General features: G+C 31.6%; 1 protein-coding gene across 5 annotated transcripts in view; it reads right to left on the bottom strand.

The window, feature by feature from the left end:
- LOC113403075 (cyclin-dependent kinase 14) overlaps positions 1-25,777 on the bottom strand; it is a 70,896-nt gene that overhangs the window by 27,648 nt on the left and 17,471 nt on the right. For 4 of the 5 annotated variants that reach the window (XR_010309395.1, XR_010309397.1, XR_010309396.1 and 1 more), the window contains exon 2: positions 16,068-16,154. The exons of the other annotated variant lie outside the window; for it this stretch is intronic. Coding sequence is in view for 1 of the 4 variants with exons in the window: in XM_026643517.2 (XP_026499302.1) it covers positions 16,068-16,154 (87 nt within the window). In the remaining 3 variants the exon portion in view is untranslated. The remainder of the gene's footprint in view (positions 1-16,067; positions 16,155-25,777) is intronic. 5 annotated transcript variants of the gene reach the window in all.

The raw sequence follows: 25,777 nt of genomic DNA, 5'->3' as shown, positions 1-25,777 counted from the left end.
AGACTTGAACATGCTTATGCAACTGTACCGTAATGGATCGGTAAGATTGCACTTCGACTTCGTAAGAAGCGTTCTACCTTTCTTCTGAACTCCTTACGTGGGCGTAATTTTTACGACTATTATACGCAATGCAGGAAAACTTCGAAACGATTCAAACTTTGGTATTATACCTTTAGTGAGAAACAAGAAAGTAGTACGTAACACGATCAGGGTATTTGTTTTTGAGATAACTTTCACATACAAAGTCGTATATACTAAATATCTGTAGTAGTTTAAAGAACTGCAATTTCCCAGTAGATAGAACACGTGGATCTTAATCGGGAGTCGCAGGTTCAAATTCAGGCGAGACCCCACTGTGTTTTCATGTGCTTAATTCGTGTTTATGTTTAATCTCGGGTCCAGCGGTAAAGAAAAGCATAGTGAGTAACCTTGCATGACATTTCTTTTGCAATTCATGCATGATGGATGAAACTCTAATCCTACTGCTCATGAGGAGGCCATTGCCTAGAAGTAAGTTCCTTTCATTTATTAAAATATCATACTAAATAAAAATAAAATAAAATACCTACTACAACAATCATACTAAATAAACCAACACGAAATAGAGTATTTCTGTATCAATAATAACATTAGCAAACATATTACATAATAATGTTCTTAAAATACTCTATCGGTAACTATCACAGTCCATTAGCGGAGCTAAAATTATTTCTGATATTTACATATTTTGTTACGTTTCACAAGCAAAGTGAAGTGCAAATAGTAATTATTTACAAACGAGAATGTTAACCTGGATATACAGGGATCAACCGAGCGGTATCGCGCTATACACATATATCATTTTAATCGCTTAATTATTAATTTTACGTACGTTATTAATTTTTCGTACAAATAATTCTGAACTAAATATAGCGCGCTAAATTCTCAATATAAACGATGTGAACGTGGTACGTAGAATCTATTTGCATCCGCTATCATCCGATATATGTGTATATTAAAGCTTTCTAGCGCAGGTGTTTACAATACAATATGTGCTAGAACCCAGTATGTACTAGTTAACAAATTCTCATAGGAATCAAGCCGATATTATAATCTAAGAACGTCATGAGTACTATTATTATTCTTCGTGATGTAAAAATTTAATATACTATGCTTTATTTATTTATGGAATCTTAGTAAATACATATATATATATAATTACTTATACGTTCCCTTAAATTTAATACAGAAAAATCCATGCATACCCCTAAACTAAGCTATAATCAAAAACCCTCCTACAAGCGATTTGAACGATTACATAATGTTACATAAACAAAAAAAGGTTCAACGCCGTCATCATAAAGCTCGACGTTATCACTATGACACGCTAAAAATACCGTAAAACCTTAACGCCTGAAATTGTTTACGAAAATCAATGTAATTTAAAAAAGTACAGTCACGCGGCGAAGTTTCAATCGTTAAGTTTGAGAAGAAAAAAAAAATACGAAAGAGGAATGGTTCCGCAACTCATTAGCGTTAAGTTAAAGAAAAAGTGCAAAGCGCGGAAACATAAATGAATGAATGATGAAGGTATAAAGGAGAGGGGAAGTTCTACTCAGTTTGTATTATACTTACATAGGTATGATACTTTTCCTCTAGCGAGGTTAGAGAGGCATGAAGCAATTGCACTTTATGAGGCCATATTCAGTGCTCCTGGTATTCATGAATGTGGAATATTTAGAAAATATGTATTAGGTTAATTCTTCATTTATCATGGTGTACTGCAATCGTGACAAACATACATAGTTTATTATATAATTGTTCTCCATGCACGTGCCATTGAGTATGGTATTTTATAAATAATTCAACTCACTCGAGGAAAAACGCACTATATAAACAAATTTGAAACGACTAGAGGAATTAAATGAAAGCCATCTATAATTCTGAAACAAATATTTACAATTTCCGTACAAACATACAACAGCAAACATAATACTAACAAGGACGACAAACTTGTAAGTACTTTTGTAGATTTAAATCTCCACGAGATGTTTTATGGAGGCACTATAACTACCGATATCGAGTTCAAAGGGACGACTAAAAGTTGTTTGACGACATCAAAGTTGGGAAGGGTCCATTCTGGATAGTTTGCGGTCAGCAATGTCCTCGACGATACCGACTTGTGGACAATTGATGTTAGAATCCGATAGCTGTATTGATTTTGAAGATAAGCTTTATGTAACATGGGGTATAAGATCTCTAGGACGAAGAAATAAAAATATTCTTTATAGGAAGTAGGCACTTTTGAATCACGTTGCAGTATTAAAATATATATATATAACTTCTAGCATAAACCTTATAGCAGAAGCGTAAAATATATCTAATTTCAATTTTTTATGAATTGATATTTTTTTCGTTTAGTTTATGAAATCCATTACTGGATAAAATCGGCTAAAGAATTATCACCCAAAGCGTTAAGAATACTTTACACATACATTTTTAGGGTTGTTTTAAATTTGCCGCATCACGATTGTGGCGAAGGGCAGACATTTTTTACGTTACTTTCCATGCCCCGAGTATCACGACGTTTTCTTTAGAAAATTTTAAAGATGTATTTGGTCGATGCATCCAACTCATTGCCTTTTCTGTCATATACATTTGCATTGAAATTGGGACCGTATTTCGGCAAAATTATACTAGACCCTGTTAAATATAGTCATTTGAGAATATAAAGTTCGTTCGTGTAATACCCTGGCAGCATTTTGCAGGGCATAGTAACTCGTTCTGCGGGAAGTTTAACCTTTTCGTCGGGATTTCGGTTGCGACCCGTCCTTATGTTGAAGTAGATCGATTAAATTATTTTATTTATTCTCAGTTTGGTGATCATACACAAAATATTTAAATACATGTGGAGTTCGTTAACTTTAGGTGAGAGAGTTGATTTACTTAATGTAGATAAAATGTCGACTTTTAAGGATATTTTTTATTTTGTCAAATAATTTATATTTGACAAAATAAAAAATAAAATTAAAGTGATACCTTTAATCATGGATGTTACGAGTACGAGTATCATCAAGAGACAGCTAAAAATACACAAAAAAGAAAATAAAAAAAATTTAAGCCATTCAATCTTTTATGTTTTTTTATATCTTTTCGGTCTTTATAACATTGTTTCACAGCATCATTACTGCGTAGCAACATAATACAAACATGGCTCTCAAAAAGGTAGACCAAGTAATATCGATTCTTACAAAGGTCAAGTTAGGTTGCTGGAAACGAACAGGTAGAATATAGTGCCTGAGTTTAACCTTTGTATCGTTAAACTATTACGTTAACGCTCTAGTGGTTTGGAAACTGAGATATAAATATTATAATTAATAATGAAATTATATCAAAATGAAGGCTTCTGTAGCATGTTGTTTAATGGCTCGTATAGTTAGAACGATTGCTAATAGTATGAATTATTATGGATTATAAACAAAGCAGTTTTAAACATATCAAATACAGTTAATATTGATTTATTCAATGAAGGGTCAATGAAATAGACGCCAGTAAAAACAACTTTAGGGAGCAGTGCAAACTTTCCCAGGAGGCTGTAGGAGTCAGGGCCAGTCATTAACCCGTTAACAATCCAGGTCACACTCGCCGGCGCAGACTTAAACAAACCGACTGACGATACGTCAGGAGCAGACGCGTGACTCATTGTAAACTGTGTTAACACACAGTACGTCATCGCCATGTTTAACTGAACCTTAAGTGGTTTAAAGAACTTTGGCCTTATTGTGTAACTGTTGACAACTCTCCACTCTCGTACTCGTACACTCGTAATAGGGTATGAATGTTTTGATTCTTCAATATGATCCATTAAACCGCCGACAAGGTTTATTATTATGTCGTAATGTTCCGAAATACGAGTTCTTCTTCAGTCAAGACGTTAAAAGGCTTTGCCATACAAGTCACAAATTTAAAGCCTAAGAAACAAAACGATATATTTATGACTTAAAAATTGCAAAGTCATATCTACACTAATAATTAAAACCTCAGTATGTAATGCCTAACTGACAAGAACATTCAGCGCATTTTGGAAAAGATTTTAGTAGACTATTAACGTGATAAGGGTGAAATTCGTGTTCTTGATTTTTTTTTAATAATTTAATAGAGGTTTTAATTTTTTACGTCACTATTTTAAAAATAACTAAACATAACTGGATCAGAAGATCTTAACACGAAGTCGATCTTTAAATACATGGTATTTGATAATTTGCCAAACGCAAAGGATGTAAAATATAATACAAACAGGTTCGTTGAACCGGTGGTTTTATCAGTCTTTCGAGAACAGAACTAGTATTAATAGAATAGGATAAATAATTCATTACAAAATGTCAATAAATAAATCGAAGACTTATAATTCAAGTGCGAAGTGTAAGTTATGACGGCAATAAGCGCTGATGATAATCGTAATAGCCTGCAGCGGTCATGCACATGCCGAGACTGTTATTATCATTGCAAATTATTTAGTTCTTTATTGGTTGTTTGTGAATTTGTAATAAACTTCGTAAAAAAATATATTTATGATAAATTATGCAACAAATCTGTACTGATATTACGGTAGCGACATATTCAAGACAACCTATACGTTTATTTACGCAAATTACCAAGAATTTCAAGTCTTTATAATGCATTAATAAGCACTAACCTAAATTTATGCATTACAAACAACATCAACAAGTCACACGGAAATAAAGAGACGACGCTGTAATATTATGACACACACACACAGGCGTAAAATGATTTGATCAACAAAACAGTGCAAGTGCACCGAACTCGGGGCGTAATAAAGCTTACATAACGTACGTTAAGTAACAAATAATTGAAGATACGAAGGCAAACATGACGAAATCTATTAAAACAACATCAGGAGCACATTCATATGTACCTATCGCTAAGGACATCGTTTTAAACCAGCAAACGAACGAGTTAAATCATCAAGAATTTGTTTAATTGTAAAAAAGCTGTTGCCTTTGTTTGTGTTAGTTAAACAATGGGGAGTCTACAAAAGGCCTTCCAGATTTCATGGCTGCGTTGGAGGGAAACAATGCAATGTTCCTGCCGGTCGAGTGACTCAACACACCCGCGTTAGGGCGTTTATTAAATAAAAAAAACTTTCAACTTACGTCGAAATGTTTTAGACAGTATTATTCCATGTTGTGGTATAACATAAAGAAATACGTCAATAAATTAGAAACATGATATAAGACTTTGTGGATGCGTTTAGAGATTTGTATCGAGTTTAAACGGTGATGGGTATCAAAACTAGCGGGGCATTTATTCGTGAATACACGGAAGTCTGCTATCAATCAACAGCTAGATAATGGAGATGTTGAACCCCTGTGACGCGTGCCGGAAGACACCGATTCTGCTATCGTGTCAGGGTTTTTGGAGTTGCAACATTTTCGTTTATAAATAAATTTGGGTTGAATATTATTAACTTAAACAATTTCGCGATCGCAGTTTCGCTTTCGGTAAATTAAAATACATATTATATAAGTGCATTTTCAACGTGTCGCATTTGCCTGATCCCAAAAACGTATATCACATTATTCGGTCGGTATACTGGTTGTGGCGCCCCGTAACATCAAAAATTCACAAAATCCTTTATCAGTTCGTCTTTACATAACGAAACGAAGGTCCCCTATAAATTTCAAGTCTGTTAACTGTGCGTTGATCAGCACTTTGTCTTTTTGTATATGTACATATGTAGATATAGTATGATTAAATCATACAAAGACTCTTAAATGATGGATGCAGTTTCATTTACTTTGTTCATGACTTTTGGACTGTATTTTAACTTGGACGCAATCATATGTAGTAAAGATGTACGTAGCACGGATTTAGTAGGAAATGTTATCAAACGTTACAAGCCAACTGTCACAGTCCATACCTACATACTAATATACTATAAAATTTAATAGTATTGACGAGATGGTTCCTCATATGGTCTTTGTGAGTCACAGATGTAATTAGCTGATTCGTACCTTGAAGGTTACACCTACATCGTGAGATAATAATCAATTAAAAGTTAGTTCTTCCGGCGCAACAACAATTATCAAATATAAAACTGTGGCTTGTTTCTACGACTAGAGAACACGAGGTCTTAGGTTCAAAACTCAGGCGGGGTTAGTAAAAAATATCGAGTACATCTACGAATTCTCAGTAGCAGCACGGAGTTATGAAGTTGACCGTGTTACACTACCGGGCCTTGAAAACCATGCCATGGCCGACAATCGATCAGGAAGCCATTATTATATTATATGATTAGCGATAGCGATACAAATTATTAATAGTAAAATTCCTAAAAAAAAAATCATAACATTAAACTTATCATTTTGTATATATCACTCCCTGTTCATTAAACGATCGTCCCCTTGTCGTGAAAAACTGTTAAATATTACTGTAAAAGATCGAACTAAGGTAAATCTTAAGATTTTCCAGTAAAACCTAAGAATAACCGACATGAGTTGGTAAATGTAAGTGTTTATTATAAAGGGACGACTTTATTGGACTTTTACCATTCCAACCTAACCTAACCTAACGTGTAAATCCTAAGATTTACCCAGTGAATGATGGTAAAAGTTCGAATCCCAAAGTTTTAGGGACATTTACCATTCGTAATCGATAAATCTTAGGTTTTACTGGAAAATCTTAAGATTTACCGTAGTTCGAGGTTTTACAGTAACATATACAATAATTAGACCATATTGTGCAAAAATGTTCCAACCTTCAAACCTCGTGTTTGTATTTTAAATCATAAAAGTTATTATGATTTAAAATAGGATATAATGGTTAAAGTGACATTTGTATTTCGAGTTAGACGATCCACTAATTAGCCTTTTAGAAACCAGCCGTAAATGTTTTTATATATTGTTAAGCTTAAACAAAGATATGAATTCATTATGTATTGTGATATTATGCTAAGATGACCGTGATGTGAATATGTCGTGTTATTATTTCAATAACAATTGTGATTCACAGTTCTGTTTTGATGCCATTTATGCCACGCCGTATCATATTAAAAACATTTTAGCATATAATGCGACCGAACCTAAACACCAATATTATATACAATATGTTTTAATTAAAAATATTCCATGTCATATATTTTATAGTTAAAGTAGGCGAAGACAAAACATACTTCAATAAATTTTAAATGTGTACACGTGCAAGCATGATGCTCTACTCGAAATGTTAACAAGAGGAACCCCTATAGCTAACAATTAGTGTGTTTTTCTATTAAACGAAAGAAAAAAAACTTAACAAAAAATCACAACGACAAAAGCAAGAGCGACATAATAGAAACTTGCACTAAGCAACGATCTTTATTACAGCGTAAGTATTAATTGTTTCACTGAAAACAATGTCAGTCGAATCTTTTCAACGGGTCGGCTCTCAAGCGATCCGTAAACAAACCGCGTAACAACATATAAACGCGGTAAACGATTGATGTAATCGCGTTCGTAGTAAACAACTATTGTATTCGATATCATAACGTGAAACCGTTCCAACGCACGATAGTTACACGCGTTATCTGTTTTACGTAACGTATACGTGACGCTGTCAATTACACATTCGACTGACCAAAGTCAATGAAAGAATAATGTTTTTGTTTACAAATTGCTTGTTTCATTTGTTTTTTTTTTTTTTATTAAACGAAATATTGAGATATTGCAACACATCTTTGATTTTTTGAAGTAATGAAAATCACTGATGTTTATGTAGGTATATCGGGCTCACACATATATTTCAAATGACTCACAAAATAAACCCCATGAATTTGAATTGACAATAAAATTTTAAAACTTAGCTACGAGTACGTCGCATTTATCGATATTTTTAGCTCCATAGCTCTTTTATTCGTAAAAGACACATTATTAGCTTCATTCAGATAAATGTTCAATTTACCGATGTACTTTAGAGAGTTATTTCATAAAATTCATAATTAGATTAAAAACCAACATCTTATAACATCAAATAAAATATGTTGAATAATCCATTCCAGAAACAACAAGAACAATTCGAAACAATACCAATTTATTAAGATGCCAAAGTATTTCCACATTACACATAATAATATATAAATTTCATGGACTCCTTTAATTGCTTGAATTATTTGTTTATATAATTCATACTCAACAGCATTATACTACGATTACATTACTTGCCATATAATATTAATCTTAGAATCAATTCAAGCCATTGTAATGTGTAAATCAAAACATTGTGGTAAACCACACGTAGAGAGCGGGTACTGAACTCTACGCATAAATGATTTATAAACAACTGTTCGGAGAAGGTCATTGTGTTATTGATCCAAATAAACAGATTAAATATATATTAGTATGAAAAGGTTCTGTGGATTATCTTGTAAACATACTAGTTTGATGTTTTTATTAATTTCATTAATTCTAAATCAAATCATTTTCTTTTAGTCTATTTTTTTAATAATAATAATGAATAAAAGATTTTTGTGATATAGTTACATTGTCTTCAAATATATTTAACTATTTATATATATATATAGTATTGTTTTATTTACTTTTACTCGACGTCCACTATCTAGATTTATAACTTCCAAGAATCAGTCTGTACTATAGGATAAAAACATATATAATACAAATGTTGTTTCTTTTATTTTGTTGTTTCGTTTATTAAAAAATAAATAACGCAATACAATTAATTAAGAACTTATACTAGAAGCAACTAGCAACAAAAAATGCAGTTACTTACAATTTTTATAAAATAGCTGATTACATATTTAATTTGAGAAAAAGCTGGTGAGTTTATTGATGATTATGATAGAATCTACATGCCAAATCAGTAGTAGTTTTACGTACAAATTAATCTCATAACACAACGTGTCAAATTGCTTAAATCAGCTTACTGGAATGAACTATATTATAGCTTGAATTATTTGTAAAATTACTATTTTCTGTTTTGTCAAATGCAATCGTTTTCTGAAAGCTGTTATTAAACATATTCTTTACAATGAGAACTTGAATATCCAAATCATAAATAAAAATAGCTACCGTACAGATCATGACTACGGAGAATGATGACAAAATATGCATCATATCCCAGTCATTCGATTCAGTTGCAACTCTGTTGATGTTTGACACTTCAGCGTCGTTGACACGTGTGTAAACGTTTCTGGCATAGTACTATTAATGTATCTACAATATATGACGCTAGATATATATATCATAGCAAGCATGACAAGCATTAATTAGAAAAAGTAATAATAATAAGTAATTTACTAAATCAAGCTTGAATTCTTCTCCTCAAAGTGAGAGGAGGCCATAGCCCAGCAGTGGGAAATTTACAGGCTGTTAATGTTTGTGATGTGTAAGCTTGAATTATCGAATAATATAGTATATACGTTTCTCGTATTGTACTATTTTCAAGCATATAAGATTAAGTCTTTTTTTTTTATTTTATTAGTAGCAAAGATTTTATCAATGAACATAAAGGCCTCGTGTTTTATCTCCATATGGTTACATTTATTAATTAAAAGAATCGTACAAGCTAGATATATCCTTCCTTATTATCCTCATTTATTGCGTTGCTATATAATTACAGTACATGGCTATTACTTCCGCGTTATTTTTCTTTGATTACAGTCTATAGTAAAATATAGTAGATGTTTTCATATTATTAAAAATTACGATTTATTGATTTCTTGTATTGACAAGCCTCATATACTGTTAAGGGTTTAACATAAATAATGTGGATTTTTTTAAACCAGTCAGTTCCAATGTAGATTGAAATATTTTTATTGAGTAATTATGTATTTTAACTTTTTACTTATAATTGTAGTATGATATCTTCGTTAAATATGCATTTGAGATCATACAGATATTTTTACTAACAAATTTTCACTTTATCGGCAACGAATCGAAACAGACCGTTTTCTATGCTTTACTTATACACAATACGCATAAAGGTTGACAATTAAGATTTTTAAAAGTTGGTATAAAGTAATAAATTGGTTTTAAGACTCCTTTCAAAGACACTCTTATTAATTGTTATAACGTCTGCTTCGCCAATCTAGTAGCCAGCTTAAAAGACAGATCCTGAGGTCGGTACTATAAAATATGATCGTGTTTTTCTGTCAAGGAATTCTCAGTAGCAGCTCGAGGTTAATAAATTAACAGTTTTACACTCCCGTGCCTCTGAAGGTACGTAAAGCCATATGGTCTTGCGCCTTATCTCTTCGGTCGTGTCGTATTGTACACATACAAAAAATATCCAATACGGTGGACAAAAATTTAATAAATCTGTTAAAATTCAGCTTGACTGCCATTGCCGAAATTTGTATATAAATGTATATTATCATTATTATAATAGTTACTAAAGTAATAATATTAGATCTTTTTGTTTTTTTATAGTAAATGTTAAAAATGCATAATGCTTTTGGATCCACTTCTGAGATATGCTCTGAGATATGCACTTCTTAGACAATTACAGTCATATCTATTAGCTACGATTGTGGAAACGGAAGTTCTTTTTCAATGTAATTCCTTGTTACTAAAACTTAATCATCGTCCGGTACTTCGCCGTTGAAGTGAGTGACTGATAAGATTTAATCAAAGAGGGCAGCAGCCGCCCCGTTTAATCGATGAATCACTTCCTATCGTGACACAACAAACATTAACTATTTATTGTTGTCACAAAGATAACTTACAAATCTATTTACAGAAAATAGAATTTTTAATACAATATTTGTGTATGATAGTTGTAAAATTTCTTTAAATACGTACCTAATAAATTTTAAAATGTTTTTATGCTGTCATTAAATACCTATTCAGTTATCATTACAACAATACATTACATAGAATAGGGACTCTTGTTTATTATTAATGTCACTGTTTGTAATTAATTATATAATAAATTAATAGTAGTAATAAATATACTCAGTCCTAATAGATATAAATATTTATTTATCTGAGTAACTGTCAGTGCACAGTTGAAGCCATAAATGTATAAATACTTCAAGTTTCGAGGAAACCTTCATTTCGTAATTTAGATGCGCACTGACAAAGGATTTTCGAAACTTATACTTAAAGTAGGCGTTGTCTTAATCTTCAAGCGCCTCAAATCCACCTGTTAAAATCGTTACTAATTTAAGCGAACCATGACAAATTAATATATTTATATAAAATATTTAATTGCTTATTAGTTTTTTAATAGCTTATAATAATTTAAGTACATTTATTACTTTGCGAGTAAAATCACAGTGGGTAATGCTAGTCGAGTTTATAAAAATGTTAAGCTAATCGTTACGGCTACACATCATGAGACTGTTATCGTAAGTATAGATTCTGCGACACACAAATAACGATCCATATAGCCTTAATCTCTCGACCCATATTTCTCTTTGAACATAATTTTTAAACAATTTTCGGCGCCTCTCACTATTGTTAACTCGTAAACATGGCATGATTTATCGCCTGTATCTCTTACTAGAGTGCAAAGCGTCGTATAAAACGTACGAAATTTAAAAATATGCATTCAATTTTCGACTTTATTTTTAAGACGTTAAGTATTTTTTATTTTACTTGAATATTTTATATACAATATACTATCAATAGTCTGGGCTAAATTTAATAAACTATTAATCATGATAAGGCTTCATTATCTGATATAGTAAGAAACATTATAGTTCACTTGTACAGAATTCGATAAGGGTGATGAGATGAGTGTATTATAAATGAACTGATATGTGATCAAAGAAGGTCCTTTAGGATTTATTATATTTATTTTAGATGTCTGTATGAGGTGAGCAACCTGATGAAGGTGATGATGTATCTTTGAACATTCAGTCATACTTTATGGCGACACATGCTTACATATCTGCATTGACAGGACGCGATCATAAGATGATTTATTTTATTATATTCGCTTCATTTGCACAATTATGAAAATTAACTACTAGTTTTCGTCTACTTGTCGGTTACCGGTGTAAATCGAAATAAAATAAGACAAATATTAGCGTTGACTGTCAAATACCTTTATTCGACGTGTTAGTTCACGTGATTATCGTGTTTATAATATTCGGTCGATTAATGCAATATTGACTCGCAAATACGCTAAACCAAAAACATAATAATGACTTAAAAATTAAATATTTTATAAAAATCATTACATTATAAAAAAATATGACCTACTTAGCATATGTATTTCAATACTTTCTGTAGTTTCATTCAGGTAAACTCTCTAAACATTTTATAAAATATTTTTATCCCCACAAATATACATACATAATTGAATAGTTAATAAATATACTGAGTGTATAAACTTAATGGAAATGGTGCAGTTTATAGGTACGTAAATATATTTAAATCTCAAAACCATTGCTGTCTAAAATACGAAACGATTTGCAATAGAAAACAGCAGTTTCGTATACGATAAAGACGTGTTTAAATCTTTACGAGGCAAACGGCCCTTTGAGGAAAATGGCTCCATCGAGGGGAGAGAATCATCAGGGATTATAGAAACGGCTAAACAAACAAACGTAAGTGTCGGTACGAAGGTTACAACAAATGTTTGAAGGTTACAGCAATGGACATCGATTTGTGGAAAAAGAACGTAACGTAAGAAATTGCTTGATTGCTGGTAGAAAATAATAGCGTTAAGCAATGGACCGTAAATATATTACTTCAGGACAAAGATCTTTTCTACTTCTTTATGTGATGGAAAATGAGCTTTATTATTCAGGTATCTCGTAATATTCATATTGTATCAGAATCCATTATGCTATACACTTGTACGTTCGCTCAGAAAGTTTCCTATACTATCGAACAATAGATGTGTACTTTCGCGATGCATATTATCGACAATTTATTATAAAGAAATATATTTATCGTCCAAAAGTTGTGATCACGGTTAAATGCCGAATATAATATATAAAAGTAGACGAATTGTAAAGAGAAATTTAACCTCTATAAGAATTCAGAAATACTTGAAATGAACCCGCGACCTTTATTTGAGATCAACGTACTCAGTGGACGATCTCGACTTAAATAACAGTATTAAATTAAAATTTAGTAACAGTTATTTTTAAGAAATCATATTTTTAAAATTTAAGTGCAATAGTTGCTTTAACTATTTATTTAAAAACAATGTTATCATATAATTGAGGTTGTAATTAAATAAAATAAAAATGATAGCACAATTATATAATGCACAAAGTTACGAAAGCTATCATAAAATATATATTTATAATCGTATTTCAAAGTAACGTAACTCATTTATGCACAACTCAAGCGACGTTTAGGTTTTATTACAGGCCATATTTATTTATTACAACATTTCATATGCGAGTATCGAAAAACTCGCACAACTCACTTTTATTACATATGAGGTGTATTAAAGAATTACGACGGGCAAATCTCCAAAACCTCTTCACTTGATTGGTACTCCAAAACATGGCTCGTATGTTGTAAAAATAAACATTTTACCTTTAAATGGTACACTGCATCCAATGAGTGGTATACGTGGCCTTCTAAATATACACGCGCACATGTTTCATAACAAGGATTTACTGCAAGCTACGCGTACCCAGGACAGTCGTAAACAGAGTATTTTATTCGATACTAGGTCGCACGAAAGTGTCATATAATCAAAATATAGGGCGCCATTATTGAGGAAAATACGGATAACATTACGCTAAGAAAGACCATACGAAAGGTGGCTTTAAAATTATGGTTTTATTTTAAGATCAATGACATTTTTAAATATGGAAGCATAATAAGTCCATTTTTACGTAAAATAAATAGAGTGAAACGGTTCAATTTAAATTCGTTGGGTAACCAAAAACTTAAAATGTAACATTTTTTGGATCGATAGATCATTTTTACAAAATATCGTAAACAACTAAGATTAGGTAGTGATGCACAGACACTAAACGTTGTGACTAATGCACGAGAATAACGTGACTGTAGCACCGCGAGGATGAGTTTAACTGCCTAGCGGCTTGGTTACCTCGGTGACTAAAATTAACAGACGCCAGAGTTCGAATCCTGTGTATCAATACGTATTTTTCTCACAAACAAAAAAATAACGAAACAATGAGGAATTAAGAAACTCGCGACTAGGGAGTATAACACGCGCCTCGCAAAGCTCGTAAAGTCTGTCCCCGCCACCTGATCCCTCCATTCATATTTTCGTCCCATCGGTATACGAGATTCAGGTAGAAGAAAGAACACCTGTGTTTACACATAAACTTGTGCACTATATTATATCTTGCGCAGGTCGTCGTTGTATGTTTGCAATAGAACACTTGATTAAATAATAGTACGAATATAATTATAATTGTAACATTAATGTTGGTACGTTACTTATATCCTATCTTAAACAATACATGTAAAGATACTTAATAAAATTCTAGAAACTTACGAATAATTCGCCAATAACCCAAAAATGTTTACACGTCAACAATTCGATATTACAAATACCAATAAAGCATACAAGACACAACAAAAATATTACAAAGGTAAATTTATGAAATCGTTCATATTAATAAAATTAAATAATTAAAAAAAATAAATACTAGACGAGTCTTGTTACACAATAATCGAACATATATGATGGTCGTAGATAGTGGACCAGGGCAACATTTTCAAAGTAAATTCATAACATGGTGATCCAAATTTACCTGAAATACTACATTTATTAATGTCGAAAAATTCCTTAATATAATTGAAGAGGAACCGCTTCAGAGAAATCACAGTTTCATCTGCGGATTTCATTGCGGATTTATTAACCTCACTCGTTATTTATATAGTGAAAATCAATAAAATTTAACGTTCGTATATAAAAATGTCATCCAGTAGGTATGTAATCAATGCCAAAATATGATTACGCTCTATGCGTCAGTAGTCCGATTTGGCATGCTCTATAAACTTTATCATACGTCCATGTGACTGTCGAGCTAATGCGTGCTGATGAGATGGACGGACGCAAATGCTATGTTAATAAAGACTGTTTCCACGCTGTCTGCTTGTACCGTTTACAATTAACAATTTGCATTGTCGTGGGAAACTTGATATAACATTATAGTGATTTGACGTGGATATAAGGCTTGTTATTGTGAACATATATACAATTCTAGTTGTCTCCTGCGGTTTCGCTCGCGTTTTATAGGTTGATCGTCAGGTGTAAGACATAAAAAGTATCCTATGTCCTTCCTTGGAGTTCAAGCTTGCTTCATACTATATTTAATAAAATTCGATTCGGCGGTTTATGAAAGAGCAACAGACAAACAGGCAGAGTTACTTTCCCATTTATAATATCAGTATAGATTGATTAAAATTAAACCACGTATTTGTGTGGTTAATTAAGTAAGTATTATTATGTAGCATTTCAATTTTCTAAAACATACAATAACATAAAATGTGATTTAAATTATATGATTTTCAATTTCTAATTAGTTTATGACCAAATAAAATTAAAAATATAACAAATTATTATTTTTGTATTTATTTATTTTCTTACAATATCCATTGATATGATATTTAAATATTGAAATAATAAGTGAACTCCGACTCACGTACAATGTACAAACTCCAAGACAATATTTAAACATGTGACCAAAATTATGTATGTAGAAGCATATGACGTAAATATGAAATTCAAATCATAATATTCACTATTTACGCTATAGTATAACATGTCACTATAAAGATATTTCTCAAGGTTCATGGTACATATTACCATAACATTCATAGACAAATAAATTATACTTTACATTATTTTGCGTGGGCGTCGCCCACAACGTGTAAATTAGAGTATAATGAAATTGATATTTTTGTTCAGTCCAAAAATAACCTCCTTATTTATAAATTATAAATGATCGTCATTGTTATTTTCGTTTTCAAATTAACTTTCGTGACGATATCCACACCTATTCAATTAGTCTAGTATATAAAATTACGTTTAATGTTTTGTATGTTTTAATAAATAAAAATAATTCTCGTTAGAAAACGCTTTTTTTTATTTTCATTTAAAAAAGAAACATAAATGTATATACTTACATAATCTACCGAAGCTTAGGGACAGGCGTTTCCTGAGCTTTTGCATTTTGCTCATAGCGCCTCCCCTTTTTTCTCTCATTGTCACGCCTGTGGGCAAAAACATATTGATAAAAAATCGTTCATATAACAACACCGACACATCTATATGTTCGAATCTTAAGCACAAAAAAAAAAGAAAAGAAATACTATTTTTTAATTGTATTTTATTCTGTGCGTTTAGTAAGGCGAACTCACCCTGAGTTCAATGATTTTAAAGTACGCAGACCGACCGAATATTACAAATTGAATATAATAATGACGATAGAACCTTGTAATGAATATTAAGTCTTGCAATTTCTGTATTTCCACTAGCCTTGTGGTCATCATTACACGTGTAAGTCTTATAATATATTGAATTTTAAACACGCGATTTCTTACGAAATACGCCTCTAGTTAATGCGTGCTATGAAAATCGGTTGTCACGGTACAGACAATCAGATAATACATTATCACCATAATATACTATGCACGTGGGTTCATCTTTCGAATGAAAACTTTTTCATGAATTATAAATAATGTTATGTCATTCATCATATGACTTTCACATCATGAAAACCTTAGTTTTATCGGTAATACAAATGTCAGAATAGTTCACTTTACAGTTAAGATAATAATCGGAATTAGGATTCAATTTTTTTTAAACTATTTAAGCCTCCTTGTTTGCTCGTTGAATTGTTTTCCTGTTATCATATGGGCATTTGAGGCGCTTACTTGCTCAATTAATGAACGACGTATACGATGACGACGCTTAGAAAAGAATTTATGTACTTATTGCTCTATTCTACAATTGTCTGTGGCGACAGCGATTTGGTATTAAATTCTAAAGAATTAGATGATTTACTTTTTATGCATGCATTTATTTAATGCATGAAAAATGTGCAAGTAATTTAAAATTATATACCCAATTAACTTTTATTAATTTTTTTTAACCAAACATCATATTTAAGCGTAGAAATATTTTACATGCTTATTCAAACGCAATATGTAAAAAAAACTCGTAAGAACAAGTTATTCTCAAGACTGCATAAATGTGCTTGAAATACCGCGTACGTCTTAATCTGTACTTTTTAGACAACAATAAAATAATAAAATAGGAAACGCCGTAAGACATAGATTAAAATCAAATCCGTTTGTGTATTTTTATATACTGATTGATTTTTAATCGTCGAACGTAATTTTTGAAAAATTATATTTACTAATTAAATAAAACCATATTAAGCATAATATTTCGCATCATATCAAAAGATTAAAAAAACCCAATAGGCCCATTGGACAGTGTATGTGGATTTCATCCGACAACAACGGGTACAAATACGAGTAAGCACCTCAAAATTATCACAGGTATATTACCAGTGTACAGAATTAATCTCGTAATCAGTGGAAGGAAAATATCCTCACGATCTTTCGGATAAAATCAGAGTAGAGCAACGTGATGAAACAATCTCCAAAACTCTCCTTTCCCTTCTTAACAGATCAGAAAGGCATTGCTGATGCTTTTATTTATTACTAGTTGCCACCTGCGCTTTTGCTCGCATTTAAGGGTGGTCTTTAGATATTAGGCATAAAAAGTAGCTATGTCCTTTCTTGGAGTTCAAGTTTACTTCATACCAAATGTTATCAAATTCAATTCAGTGGTTAATTCGTTAAACTGAAACAGACAGATAGACAGAGTTACTCTCGCATTTACAATGTTAGTATATTATTATTACTGATAAAATATATCAATTATTTTCACAACAAATGTCGTTGATCAAAATTAATGACATTACGATGAAGTTAATTTATCTCAAGTTATACTTACTGACCCATTTAATTTGTTTCGCTAATGAAACGTGATTCAAAACAAGATCTCACTAAAAACTCGTAACGTAAACATAAATTAAACGGGCAATTACAGGAGTAAAGCAATTTGAAAGTAGCTGAGAATTTTTATATTAAATTTCAGAATTCTCTGAGTAGGTCAAATGAGATTCGGTAAAATGTTTAACATAAATTTAAATTATGCAAGTCTAAAATAACATCATTTGCATTGAAACAGTAATATAACATGTACGTGAAATGGGTGAATAAACGTATAGAATAAATATTTTACTACTGATCTTTGGCAATATCGAGATACTCGTAATATCTTCATAAAAAGTAAATGTACTACTTATAAAATGTAAGCAGATTAAAATTTTATAACTCATAACTGCCTTTAAGACCGTAAGATACAGTTTCTATTTGAAATGATAAAATATAGTGAAAAATACAAGTAAAAGAATATAAAATACAAAGTTGATGTCGTTCGTACAAATCTTAATGGTTGCCAAGTGTATCCCACAGGCGACATTGTGTCGCCACACTACGTCGAGCGATTATTCCTAACGAATTTCAAAAATGGTTTTCATAAAAAAATATGTTTGCATCGAATATAAGAATTATGATTACAACGAGATTGTACAATTATTCACATTTTACAAATACACATTTATATGAACATATATACTAGAGCATATTAATAAAATTTTGAAAATTAAATTTTATCGATCAATCTGACGAGATGATCCTCAAAAGGCCTGCGACATGACCTAAACAATTCCGGATTGACGCAGATGGCAGCAATGACGAACTCATAAACAACTCTCAAGGAAAAAAAAATGAGGAATACGCCAATTAAACGATAAAACCGTTTCGGCCCGATCGACTGGTTTTCTTAAGTTTGGCGCGCGGCCGAGTGCGAGACGAACCGCAATCTGCAGTCATTGAGGCTATTTTATCACAAGTTAACTGCATTGAATTAGATTGCACTGACCCAGAAAACTATAAACTATTTACCTAAACTCTTATTCAAATTTCTTTTAATACTATTTAAAACCTTGATCTATATATAAATAACATATTTTAGCAATTAAAATACTAGTCGTCTTGATTTGTTAATACTAGAACCGTATTTACTGATATTATCTAATGTATCGAAGTAGAATAAGTAAAGATGCATTTGATAACCGGTGTTTAAAATGAAAGCACATATAGCCTAGATATTATTGAAGAACGATGTATATTTATTCAATCTGATTATAACCTGAGCTGTCCTAGAAAGACTGATAAATTTTCGTTTTGTAAGTGTTTGGCGCCAATAACATCGATTGGTCGATGCGAGTTGGAATCATAAAGCCAAATTGCAGGGTTCAATATTGAACGTAAGCTACGAATAGGATTCGGCGTCAATGTATAGTGCGTCAGTCAACACGCCTAGGGCTTGCACAAACATGGCCACCATTGACAAACATTCACGATGTCAACGTTATCTAATCTGGAAAGCGACAGGAACTATATTCATTTTTTTTTACATCATTATTTATATTAAAATGGACTTAAAGTAATTTTGGTTCATTTTTGATTTTATCCAAAGAATATATTTTATTATTATTATTTTTTTATAAATATACCGAAACCGTAGGAACATAGACGACTTGATAATAAGTGATCACTACCAATGCTCCGCCAACGTTGGAAACTAAGATATTATGTTCCTTGGGCTTGTAATTATACTGGCTCAATCAACCTTTAAAGCGGAACTTAGCAAATGATTGCTCTTTGGCTATAGAACAATTGATAAGTGGGTGGTACCTACTACGAAGGGCATGCACAAAGACCTAACTATATTAGCAAAGAAACGTACGAATCAGTCTCCTTTAGACAAATCAATGTCCTTAACTATGTATTATAATATAATAAATCTCGTCTTGTCATTTAGTAGTTCATATAAATGGGTTGTAAAACATGAAATGTCTTTTTAGGTATTTTTACCCTGTTAATAAAGAAACATCCATATTTTTAAGATTTTAGTTTTAATTTACATAACATTTTATTCAGTTAAAATATTAGAGAGGTTATAAAACGCGGCTGAGACCTACATTTGAAGCACCATTTGCAATTTTACAAACATAGACAAAACTTTTAAAAAGTATGAAAATGCTATTATATATGAAAACTCACGAGGTTCACTGTCTATGATGGAGCTCTATAATTATATAAACCAGAGCGTTATTATTTTCAAATAAAGGGATACGTATATAATTTTATTTTTATTTTTACGGAATAGGTGGCAAACGAGCAGAAGGCTCACCTGATGGCGAGCGATTACCACCGCCCAAGGACATCTGCAATACTGGGGAGTTGCAGGTGCGTTGCCCGCCTTTAAGCTATGTGTTTAAGCTTTTCTTGAAGGTCGTATCGGTTCGGAAAAACCGCCGGCGAAAGCGGGTTTCACAGAGAGTTTGAGCGAGGCAGAAAATACCCACTGTTGTAGCTTTTCGGACATCTACGTGGTACGCCTCCCTATCTATACGAATATTATAAATGCGAAAATAACTCTGTATGCCTGTCTGTTGCTCTTTCACGACCAAACCTTTGAGCCGAATTTGATGAAATTTGGTACGAAGCAAGCTTGAACTCCAAGGAAGTATAAGCCAAGCCTTTTTATGCCAAATATCTGACGACCACCCCAAAAAAAACGAGCGAGTCCGCGGATGATAACTAATTATATATAAAAGACAAGCTTTAAGAGTTCCAATGGGGTCGTTTGACCACATGTGGCAGATTTTCATTGGATACAACATGATTGCCTGGGGGATTTGCACAAACTATCATCGGTTAACATTCAAGTGTTAAGCGCTGGGCTATCACAACTCATTTAACAAAACGATTATCATATCAGACATACATATTGAGAAATTTCTTATCTCACCTTATACAACATATTAAATATGAAATTACTTTTAAATGTTAATGATAACACGATATCAAAAGGAATGCATTTCCGTATCTTTGATAACGGCCTCGTTATCTTGTTTCTTCCGTGTAAAGGATAAAAAAATGTAATTAAAACATTACCTACAATACATAATATAGATATTGATATAAAGTAGTTGGTATTTTGATGTTCGAATGATATCGCACTTTCTATGGTATTTTATGATAGCGACCGTTTAGAGAAATAAATACAAATGTTAAAACAGAGTACACGTAGTTTACGTAAGAAGAAGGTCTGTGGAAGACCTTCTTTTTATTACTGACATTTCCTTGTCCTGTAGGAACGTAACTTTATGTTCCAAAACTCTTATATGCTCATCCACTTTAATTTCATTGAGAATAAAATAATAAATTTTATTTTTCAGCATTTATTTAGTATTAAGCTTAAAGAGCCATTCTTATAGTAATATAAACATAAAATAGAAAAAAAATATATTTCTCTATATTAGGTAATACTTACATTAAGTATTTGTAATTCAAAATAAGTTCAGTAATATAATTTTATGTAAAGTACCTTACTCGAGTTCTTTTACTCAGGTAATAAATGCGGTCGTAAGGTAATTCCCTCCTCGCGTCCCGCGGGAAACTGTTTAACTGGCAATTTAAGACCGTAATCCATGATTAATGATGTAAAACATGAAATTAACCAATTTACGTTCATTACAGTGATGTTATGTCTCGCCGACGCACTCGAAACAACGTGTTGAAGATTTATTTCTTGAAAGTGTACTAACGTGTGAATAGAGTCCAAAATTGAACTAAGTTGGCAATATTTTCACTGTTTGTATGTATGTAGTTTATAACTTGAAGACTTCAATCGATTTCTATGCATTTTTCAGTGTAATACGTATAATAAGACCAGCCGTAACGGGCGTATAAGGTTTTCGATTGATGAGCGGAAAACATATAATTTTTTTTTCTTGTATTGCTACTATAAAGTTCTTGGACTTGTATATAAGAGTAAAAACCCTTTTACTTAGACATATCAAATTATATTTGAACATCAAAACAGGTATACCAATTTTAGGAAATTTAGTAAGGAGCCTGTAAACTTAGACAACGAGAAATCTTAAGACACTGAAATATGTACAGTAATAGGTATTTCAATTCCAATCTAACGAAGTCAGCTAAAGTTAGTATGAAATATACAGAACGGCTACCCTCTCGAATAGAGCGAAACAGGTCTTGGCGTTGGTCAGTGTTTATCCACATAATTTACTATTATAGGGTTTTCGTTTTAAAATCATTTGTTTATTTTAAATAATACTATAATCTTTGAAGGTTAGCAATTCCTTTTTAAACATTTCTAAAAGTATAATAAATCATAGTTTTGATTGTAATGTATGAGGAATACTCATAATCTTTTCGTCGTATTTTTTTCATTAAATGCGTCTTGTAAAAGATTCTATAAATAAAAATTATTAAGGACTTAAGAATTATCTTTGTTATATAACATTTATTGATGTAATGCTGAAATACATTACGATGCAAATAATTTTCGATGCTTGAATTTCCCATTTTTACAAAACAATTTCTTAAAAGGTTACGAACCTTAAACTTGTAACTGAAAACAAATTACTGTTCGAAAAGAGCAAGCTAAAGAAGGACGAATGGAAACCAGTTTGTGAGAAACAAAGCCGAAAACTTTTAATGGATTTTACCACACATGTACGTTCGAACTCGTTTAGAATTATCGATAAATTATTTTTGACCTGAATATGATCACGAAACTTTCCAAACGATTATTATATAAGCACTTTTTGTCTGTAATTATTATGAATCTTTGTTAAAAAAACTTTTATTTATTAACTAATCAATACAATATTTTGTCACAATTGGGGTCCACATCAATCATCCGTCCTACTTGCAGTCAAGTGCATTGGTGACAATAAATTGGAGAGCAGACGAACCAGATACACAGTTCCGCATACCGGGATTGTCCGATGAACCCAATGTTCTCGTCTCGCCCACGCCGACCATCGCCACTCGACATTAATCCAGCTAAATGTAAGTGCTTTGTGCCAAACTGATATACTCAATTCGATCTCCAGAAAATTTTATTATAAATAAACGTAAGTAAAGATCAGATGTAATGCACTTAATTAAAATATTATAATTATTTATTAATTAAAATGAAATAATTTAAACGGTGGATACGAAACTAAGCAAAGCCGAAATCTGTTTAAAAAAAAAAATAATAAAAAAATACGAAATCATTCAATAACCAAATTACCTATTTAAACTTAAATCATCAATTAATCATCCTTTTAAGTCAAATAATATTAATAACCTAATTAAAATTACGTGTGCGTAGTCTTAAAATCTTTTTTATTATAAAATAAAACATTATCGAGTTTGTTTACTAGTTGGACAAGTCGAGTTTACTTTCACGAATCACACAGACAGTCATTCTATTGTTATGCTTAAAGAACTAAAAATAACACGGAGTGCTATGGTTAGATTGGTACCAGAAATAATGGACTAGCCATTTATGATCGAAATACAAAGTCTTAGCATGACAGAATTTATTCGAAAGTGAATATGAGAATTTGAGAGTACAATTCACACTTTCGTGGGAGGTCTGCGCGTGTATCACCCACATTTAGACCTTAAAGTCAGGGTTTTATAACACCTTCTTTTACCGTACAACAGAAACAAAGTTTAAGACATATACTTACTTATTTATTTAAATCTTCGCTTTAAGCAGGATATTCATTTGTTTAAAGAATAAAATTTTACTAACAATTCTTGAATAAAATTTTACAAGACAACATACGAGGAGCAAAAAGCTTTACAAATTTAATATATATGAGTAAAACCTAAACTAATCTTAGTTCGCAAATGACACTAAATAAAATGCCTTCATTTGACATAATCCTTCAACGAGCCTTAGATATTCACCATAATGATTTGTGGACTTAAATGGAAAATTACTTAATGTGAACACTAGTGCATGTAACGCTTCAAAGCGAAAGCCAGAAAGAATCTGCAATTATAGTGCAGTTGAATTAACTTTGCATTCCCAGTCCGTCCATTTAAATGTAAATTACAATATACCAAAATTACTGCTAAACATTTCGATTAGGACAAACTCACAGCCTGAAATAGAAAAAAAATATTTTTACAAACAGTATTTGATCATAAAATATTATGGGATAATAATGTTACGCCTTTAAAATAATGTTATTTACCATTATACTAAATAGTAGGTTAATAGGTATGTTAAATGTCAGTGTATAATTTTAAAATTATAATATTTAATCGTATTAATGATTATGTAAATAGATCTTAAACGAAATCAAATCAATCATTATTATTGCACATCATAACTGCTATTGCACATCTAAGCAAACTGAGCAATAGAAGCAACAAAACCAACACGGCGACTAGCGTGTTTTGAACGTGCGAAAGTCGTTCGTCGACCTTGCGCGGCGGACCGCGTGCCATTCCACCCACCGCGCTGCGCCTGCGCCGCTGCAGTTAAACTGGTGCAGTCACGGTGTGATCATTTAGTTACAATATTCATATAGTTTACGCTTATAAGTATATTCACAATAATAATAAACCATAATTGTTCAATTAAAGAATAAAGAGAAGCAGTTAATGCGCTAATCGTTAAAGTAATGTAAAACGTAACATGAAAGTCGTAATCTCCATCAACGGCTTGCGTTAAAACTCTGAATCATCCAAGCTATAAAACTAAGTGACCATTCTGTTTGAGAAATTCTTGTTTGACTTTTTGAAGTAATAAGAGTCTCGAAAAGTATAATGTTGAGAGATAAAATGTCAATAAATGATGAGAAGACTGGCGCCGTTACGCGATGGAGCTCATACCGTAGGCATTTGAATGTGAGCCAAAAATATGTTTTAATACGCTCCAGTTCTCGTATGTGACAATTTTCTGACTATTCTAACCGATATAGTAGCAAATGTGGCATTTGCTGATACGTATAATTTTCTATTGTCTCAATTGGACAATATATGATAAAGCGAGGTTACAAATATCCTTCATTGTTTAAGACCTAAATAATGTTGATGAAATATTTTTCAAGAATATTTGAGTTTGAACAAGAAACATTCGAATGCCTATTACTGTTCGCAACATACTATTATTGTAAGCGTTAGCTAGAAACAGTAGCATTATTTTGATGATTCAGAGGGTAATGAGGCATATTATTGTTAAAACAAGCACTAACAAGTGCGTGGGCTATGATGGACTTGATTAGAGCGTTGGTTACTGCCAATCTGAGAAATCGAACGAGAAAATGGTAGAATCCCTTACATAAAGCTTATTTATTTATATTTTAGACAAAAATAATAGATTTTTAATTATAAGCATCCTGTTCTTTATCCAGCTATTATATAAGAAAAATCTCGAATCGTAGAACATGATAGTAAAAAGTCAAAGTGATTTTAATAAATACCTACACGCATCAATATAGCGTCTTTTCAACATTTCTCAAATGATACATGAAGTGAATTTTACAGAATAAATACTGCAGATCATTGAATCCGATTTAATTTTGTTATAAGTGTTTTCATTATTACATTGTGTGACGTAGTATAATTATAATTTAAAATGTTATTCTCTCAGCAAACTGTTTCTGCTAATCTGTTCAGCCACACCTTGGTAGTCTAATAAATGACTGTTATCCTCTATAATAAATCAGAGTTCCGATACTCCAATTGTGCCTGCACACATTGCGTCAGCACTTACGGCCAATTCAGAACGATTCACAGGATCGGAATTCAACGATTATTTAGGTTTATATGAATCATTTAATTTGAAGACTGGTGTTTTATATACAGTTTGACTATCAAACAATTTATAATTTAACAATTGCATAATAATAAATTCTATTAATTTTAATCAT

This window comes from Vanessa tameamea, chromosome 16 (assembly GCF_037043105.1).
Source record: "Vanessa tameamea isolate UH-Manoa-2023 chromosome 16, ilVanTame1 primary haplotype, whole genome shotgun sequence".
Taxonomy (NCBI): Eukaryota; Metazoa; Arthropoda; class Insecta; order Lepidoptera; family Nymphalidae; genus Vanessa; species Vanessa tameamea.
Note: the sequence above shows the minus strand (reverse complement) of the source record. Positions and strands in the feature narration are given on the sequence as shown.